Here is a 7176-nt window from a genome sequence, read left to right as displayed (position 1 = left end):
GTAATAAGACTTTCTGAATATATATGCTTACAGGCATCAGATATTGCTGTCCAGGAATACATAGAGAACCTGAGTGAACAGCTCAGCAATGTTGTTGCATCGTCATCTTCGTATGCTATCCACAGTGCCCCGTTTACTAGAAGTCCCGGACCAGTAAGCAATTCAGTTACGGACACTGGATTACATTTGCCACCAGAAGAGCCAGTAGCTCTTCCAAGTGGTTTTGACATGGAGCATTTTCCAGAACCACCATATAACAAATTGGAGGAAGATTCAAGCATTAATGAGCAGAATCATTTAGCGATCTTGGACACAGGAAAAAAACAGAGTTCCGTGAGCACCAACATAGAAGTGAAGTCGTCAGCTAATCCAAATGTGTCTACTGCTGACCCTGTGCACCATCCGGATAAGATTCCAGCGTCTACAGATAACCTTGCAACCCCGCCTGACATCAGTGCTATGATAAACCAGATATCATTTGAGCACGGTTTTTTCAAACGCATCGTCAAAATTATTAAAGATGTCCAAAAGAATGTTGTGAAATTCTACATTCATGAAAAACAAGAGAGTGCACTTTGTAAAGAAATAAAAGTATGTATATTTCCCATATGTTTCTTTATCATAATATTTCAGGAGATAACATTTATGCTTTCTTCTTCTTCTTGTAAACCACATTGGGATTATAATCAAGGGGCCATCTAAAACTATAGTGATTTTTTAAAATACTCAAGCCAATATTATTTCATATGAGCATAGTAGCAGCATAGATAATAGGGTTGGGTCCAGGCTGTCATTCTCATAGGAGACCTGTTGAAATAAATGCTAGACTGTCTTAAGTTCCCATTAATTTCAACAGGTATACTCTAAGTGTGACTTAGTCTGGATCAGGGCCGTCTAATACATGACCCTTAAGGCCTTTTTTGGCAGCCCTTGGCAACTCTTGTGCTGCCTTCCCAAAGCCGGGTAAGCGAGGACCTGGGCTTTGGAAAGGAGGCTTCTGACAAGGTCCTAGAGTCCTCCCACCTCCTTCCCCAAAGTCTGGTTAGCAATTTCCCAGCTTGTGGATGGAGGTGGGAGGGCTCTAGGACCATGCCAGAACGGCGGGGGGTTGGGGGCAGCAAAACCAAAGTAATGAACATTTGTAGTTAAAACAGCTGATAAATGGTTTCCTTTTTATACAGATTTAAGGCATGGTACATTTTTCTTGACTCTTCCTATTGCAAAGAATGGTGCAAGTCTGGAAAATGCTTGTTGATTATATAATGATTAATATAACAATTACATTCTGTATATAACAAGCATGCCATTTTAGTAAAGTCTTGTACCTGCCTGTTTAGCACTTTAAGTTTCTTAGTAACTTATTATATTGTTCACTGGAGGTTTTAAATGAAATGTCTTGGTTTAACACCTGTGCTTGCTGGTTTTAGGCATATCTTACTAAATTAGGTAATACAGAGTGCCATCCTGAGCAATTCTTGAGAGGGAGAACCGATGTGGATAAATTGCTTATAGTCATTCAAAATGAAGATATTCACAGTATAATTCATAAGGTATGTAAAATTCATAATCAGTACATTTAGGTGGTGTTCGATAATTCATTGTTGCTCTGGGCACATCCAAATGCCTTAATTAGTAAAAATTAATTCATTTATTGGCATGCATATGCTACAATGATACATTATAGTCACAAAAGCAGGGAAGAGCAGTAGCCAACATATATTGTGTCTTAATTTAATCGCATTATACTGTTATATTATTCTAACCACATACCTTCTTTGAATAGATACCGTGTTTAGTAGCTTTGAAGAGGCTTCCGTGTGTCAATTTTGCTGGTGTTGACAGTTTGGATGATTTGAAAAATCATACTTTCAATGATTTATTTGTTTCTGGTGGCATCCTTGTCTCTGATGAATCTGTTCTCAATCCAGAGTCTGTCACAATTGGTAAGATTTTTTTTTAATGTTGTCAGTGGCAGGGTTTGAATAATATTTTCATATTCCTAATTTACCAATATGATTTCTAGGTGCCTAAGTAGCAAAGCACCAGTTTGAGATTCCCTTTAAAAATTTAAACCTTCATTAGCTTTTATTATTACAAAATATTGCTGTGGAATTGTGTTTAGGGTAGGATTTCTTATGTTGCTAAAAGAATGTTAGTGGTGAAAGCCTTGCTCAGCTACATATATAGCGTGACATTCAAAGTCACCTGCTCTCATAATTAGACTTCTTCTCTTCCTCCCCTGTGAGGCCCCAAAATCTGCTCTAGAGGGGTGTTGTTTCCTCTGTTGGATTATGATGAGGTAAAGGGAAGCCTTTCCTCACTTCCCAAATGGAAATCCATTGTGCAATCAGGTGGACATCATTGGATGTCACTTAGAAGCTGTGATAACTGCCTCAAATCCTAAGTGCTGTACAGAAGTAAAATCAAAACAGTCCCTTACTCACGGGCATACAGTTTATAGGTATACAAATAAACATAATTTTGTTGCTTTAAAACAAACAAAAACACCTTACAGTAAGATCTAGCATAGATGAAATGTTCCTGGTTTCCTAATCATGATTAGGTGGTACGCTGCAGACTTGCGTTCCCGCTCCCTTCTATTATTGCTTGGTTTAACAAGCAATGTAGTGTGATATCTATATTTGTGCTGTTATTACCATTGCTGAATTCTCACATCTTGGTTAGTTTTAATTGTGGTTACCACCGAAGCCAATATAAGACTACACTATGGCTAAAGCAAAGCACTGTGGTGTGGGTGGGTGTGCTGGAGTTTTTGAGTTTTAATCTTTTGTATTTTATCTTATGGTACACTGCTTTGATAGCTTATCTCTGCAAAGCAGTTTATAAATTCTGTAAAATAAATAAGAGGGCCGTTAGTGAATCCACAGTACTCTCCCAAGGATCAAATGGTACCCTATTAAGCTCAATTTTTAATTTCTAAAATGAGAAACATTTGTACTGCAGTTGTAGAGTGTCTGTAAGTTTTTTTAAACAATGCATTGTTTTATTAAAATATTGGGGTTTTTAAAAGTAATTACTGCATGGAAATATAAAAATTCTCTTAATAATCAAAATTTTAGTAATCAAAATACAGATATGACTAAGTGAACAAAGCCAAGTAACTGCAGATGCAGCAATAAAATTTTGTTTCTGATGATATTCAGCATGCTCCTGAAATCGTTTGGTGAAACAAACTTGCCAAAAAGTTCAACTCTGACATAGCTTAAAAGTAGAAAGATTAAATAGAAAGAAAACTAAGTTTAAATTTAATTACAGAATGTAAGAATACTAGAGGAACCGTCCTGAATGAGACCCAAAATCTGTTTAGCCCAGAATACTATTTACCATAGTGGCCACCCAGGTCTTCTTGGAAGCCTACAAGTTGTGCATGAAGACCATAACCTTCTTCCACTGTTGTTCCCCAGCAACAAATATTTGGCCATGATGATTAGTAGCCGTTGATGAGACTTATCCTGTTTGCATCTGTCTAATCCCCTTTTGAAGCTAAGTTTGCTGTCATCACCACGTTTTATTTTCTGTTTTTAAAACTAGATAAACTTAACAGTTTTTTAAAGTTCCTTGAAGCATTGAGTACTCCACATGGGAAGTGGCAATGGAAAGTTCACTGTAAAATACAGAAAAAATTGAAGGAATTTGGCAGGTAAGTATTATTTCTTATGTCTTCAGATATTTAAAATATTTTAGAATAACAAAATACTTGCATTTAACTACTTTTCAAAATATCTCTACTGAAATACTGCCATGGTCTTTTTCTGTCAGTCACCTTTGTAGTGCATCTGTTTTCCGTGCATGTTTTAGAAACTACCCCCCACCCGCCCATTTCCACTTTGGTTTTGTACAGTTTTTCATATTTCAACTCTTCTTGAAATATCAGGGTGGGGGAACTTTGGCCCTCCATATATTGCTGAATTACAGTACTCCAACCAGCACTGCCAGTAGCCAAGGATGATGGGAGTTGGAGTTGAGTAACATCTGGTGAGCCAGAGGTTTCTCATACCTACTGTATATTAAGCTGATTCCGTCTCCATTTTTAAATCATCAGAAGGTTTATGTTCAAAAAAGCTTTTCTTGCACTAGTATAGATTCACTGTCTCCTTCCCTTACCTGCCAGTCCAAGTCTATGCTTTCATGTTTTTGAATAAAGAAGTTTCATCGCTCTTTTTTCTCCAGAACGAATAGAAATGCCACAAGCTTGCTGACACTCTTGAATACCTATCAAGAGAAACACTTGGTTGAGATTCTGTCATACCATAGTTGTGATTCTCAAACTCGAAATCCTCCAGACCTGGATTGTCTTATAAGACTTCAAGCTCAAAATGCACGGCAGAGGCACATTGTCTTCCTGACAGGTAGAAAACCACTATTGAGCATGTCCTTTTAAAAAAAAAAAATACATAAATTAGTATATGTTGAAACACGTTTGCTTTTTTATTTTTAGAAAAGAATGTGTTAACATTTGCAACGTACGCTGAAAATGGAATAGTGGTTACTACAGTAGATCGCTTCATGAACAACTTTAAAAGTCTCGTTGGACACCATAACTCTCATTCCCCCATTGATCATGAAAGACAATCAGGTAATAATCATTAATTTTGCTCAAATATTGATAGCTAGAAATAGAGGGAATTTTAGTATGTTTTTACTGAAGGTCCAAAAAGTATGGGAAGAAGCAAAGTTCAAATCACAGTTTAAACATTAGAAAGAAAAATGTGCTGTGTGGCATCTTAAAGCTTAGAATTTTTCTGATGGGGTATCCAAGAAGTTCCCATGAAATGTAGAAGGGTTATGATAAACTAGTGGAGTTGAGGTTTGGAAAAGTAGCAGTCAGTAAGGGTGTCAGTAATTGTGTTGGGCAATTCTCGTATCACATACTGACCTACTGTATAACTTTAGATGCTGTTTTGACATTAAATCCTTTGGAGCTGGAAGTTGGGGTTTCCCAACAGTAAGCATGAACACATTTCGTGGAAGCTTTTAGCATCGGACTATCCGGACGTTCACCCAGAGGGTTAAATGTGTGTTGAGTATGTGACAAAAATGCCAGAAGACCCATCCCCTAAGTGATATGCGACTTTCAGACCTGAAGCCTAACACTGTGTGAGTAGTGCGTAGTATTTTAAAACACGTTTTTTATTTCAATAGAGTAGGATTTTTCTCTTCTTAATGTAGTTCTTGTAGAAAACGATGAAAAGGATGAGGAGGACATGTCTTTGGATTCAGGGGATGAAGCATCACAAATAGAAGTTTGCAATGATGCCTCAAAGTATGATTCCCACTTGGAAGCTTGTCAGATAGAGACCAAAGGATCTCATGGAACAGATTCTAAGCAAAACTCTCAAACTGTTATGTTGCTGCCTGCTGAAGGACAAGGTCTTCTGACAGAAAAGACTTCTAAAATTGACATGCAAGACATACAACCAGTTACTCCAGTTTCTACAACATGCTCTATTGAAGGAGAGAGAAGCAGTTCAGTCCAACAAGTTCCTTTCAGTTACTTTCAGAGTTATAACAGACAGTTAAGTGTGCCCCATCAGTTCAGTCATTTTAACGTTCTCACTCATCAGACATTTCTGGGAGCAGCATATCCCATGCCTACGAGCCAGATCCAAGAAGGTGGGGACTACTTTCTGACTGCCTACAGCCAAAACATGGATATGGACCAGACTTCATCTCCCAATAATTGGGACGTCAGTTATGATTCTTCCCGGCTGTATTCCAAACAGAATTGAGCAAAGCTGAAATGTTTTTATACGTTGTTGTGGACTTTTCTGTTTTAAAAAGTGAATTAACAGTTTCTATTCTCTGAACTAAACATTTCCTGTCTCTGATCTCAGTTGTTTTCCTGTCTTATTTAAATCATGATGACCTGTACCAGGTGAAGCACCTGAAGTTTGAAATAAATATATATTTTTTAACATTTACTGTACGTGAATTAACTTGTTTGTTGACACTTTAAGTTTGTACTTTTTGTATTTTATGTGTAATTGAGACTTCCAGCTTGAAGTCTGTTTTAATGTAAACTTAATGTTTGCCTGAAGCATATGTGAAGGCTTCATTTTTAAAGCAAAGTGTATTCAAACCTCTTTTTCTTTATCAAAGCTGTTGTGTACATATTTTGACAGTTTTGTACAAATTCTTTATACAGCTATTAAGGCAGTTCTAGTTACTTTACAAATATCCTCGGTTGTTGGTTACAGACCTCTGAACAACCAATGGATGCAGTTCATTTTGAAAATAAAATAATCATCCATGAGAGACCTAGTATCAAGTTGCATTTTGTCTTACCATCTGTTTCCAGGAAACAGCATTTGGGCGATCTTCCTCTATCAAGTCTATAGTAATCTGAAAGGTATGACATATGTTAGATTTGCTATTTGAAGCCCAAAGCTCATTTCCCCCCTTACCAGTATTTAAAGTAATCTCAGTTGCAGAAAAGTACTGTAGTGAGTGTAGGTTTAGGAGTGCACTGGAATAAATGGTTTTAAGAATATATTCTGCATGGAGTTGCAGCCTTTATGGTGTAATCTTTTTGTGTAGTTTGCCTCGATATGTGATCCTGTGCCCCTGAATTTGCAACGAGATTTTGTCTTAAGGTTCCAAGGCTGTGAGATGTAGTTACAGGCATCATAAGATGCTGTATATAAGAACTTCGCACTCTATGTGGTATATGAAATTGACTCTTCCCCCTCAGACGTGTGACATCTGCAACATATTGTGATGCTTATAATGCAATATTGTACCGTCAGTGTGCATTTTTTAGCAGACCATGTTTTGAATTATATGCCACGTTAGCTACCGTAAAATGTCACCTGAAGTGGTGTTCAATAAAAACAAAAAGAATCTAAACAACTGAAAGTAAAGTAAGCTATATATTTACTTGAATGGAATGCTGGAATAGTAGCAGATTTTATAATTTTAAATTAGTAGTTAAGATAAAAAACCTTGGAGACATATTTATATGTTGGGTGGAGCAAAGCAAACATTACTGGCTAAATCTTAGATTTGGACACAAGGGTGGAAGATTCAAGTGGAATGGCCTGAAAGATAGTGGGAAAGGTGAAACATTTGACATCTTATGTTTAAACTGGTATTTAGGAAGATGTTTATAGCTGAGGATCCATAGTATGTTAAGAGAGATAGCGGGTAGCAGCTGAA

The 7176-nt window shown here is 37.0% G+C and overlaps 1 protein-coding gene across 1 annotated transcript in view; it reads left to right on the top strand.

Moving 5' to 3' along the window:
• TASOR (transcription activation suppressor) overlaps nucleotides 1-6276 on the top strand; it is a 44900-nt gene extending 38624 nt beyond the window's left edge. Inside the window, exons 19-25 of the mRNA XM_080996981.1 lie at nucleotides 7-591; nucleotides 1428-1550; nucleotides 1784-1943; nucleotides 3553-3661; nucleotides 4192-4370; nucleotides 4460-4597; nucleotides 5191-6276. Coding sequence (XP_080853107.1) covers nucleotides 7-591; nucleotides 1428-1550; nucleotides 1784-1943; nucleotides 3553-3661; nucleotides 4192-4370; nucleotides 4460-4597; nucleotides 5191-5750 — 1854 coding nt within the window. The 3' untranslated portion in view covers nucleotides 5751-6276. The remainder of the gene's footprint in view (nucleotides 1-6; nucleotides 592-1427; nucleotides 1551-1783; nucleotides 1944-3552; nucleotides 3662-4191; nucleotides 4371-4459; nucleotides 4598-5190) is intronic.
• Nucleotides 6277-7176: the final 900 nt, after the last annotated feature.

The sequence above is a fragment of the Podarcis pityusensis genome (assembly GCF_964106645.2).
Source record: "Podarcis pityusensis genome assembly, chromosome: 2".
NCBI lineage: Eukaryota > Metazoa > Chordata > Lepidosauria > Squamata > Lacertidae > Podarcis > Podarcis pityusensis.
This window is presented reverse-complemented; position numbering and strand designations above follow the sequence as displayed.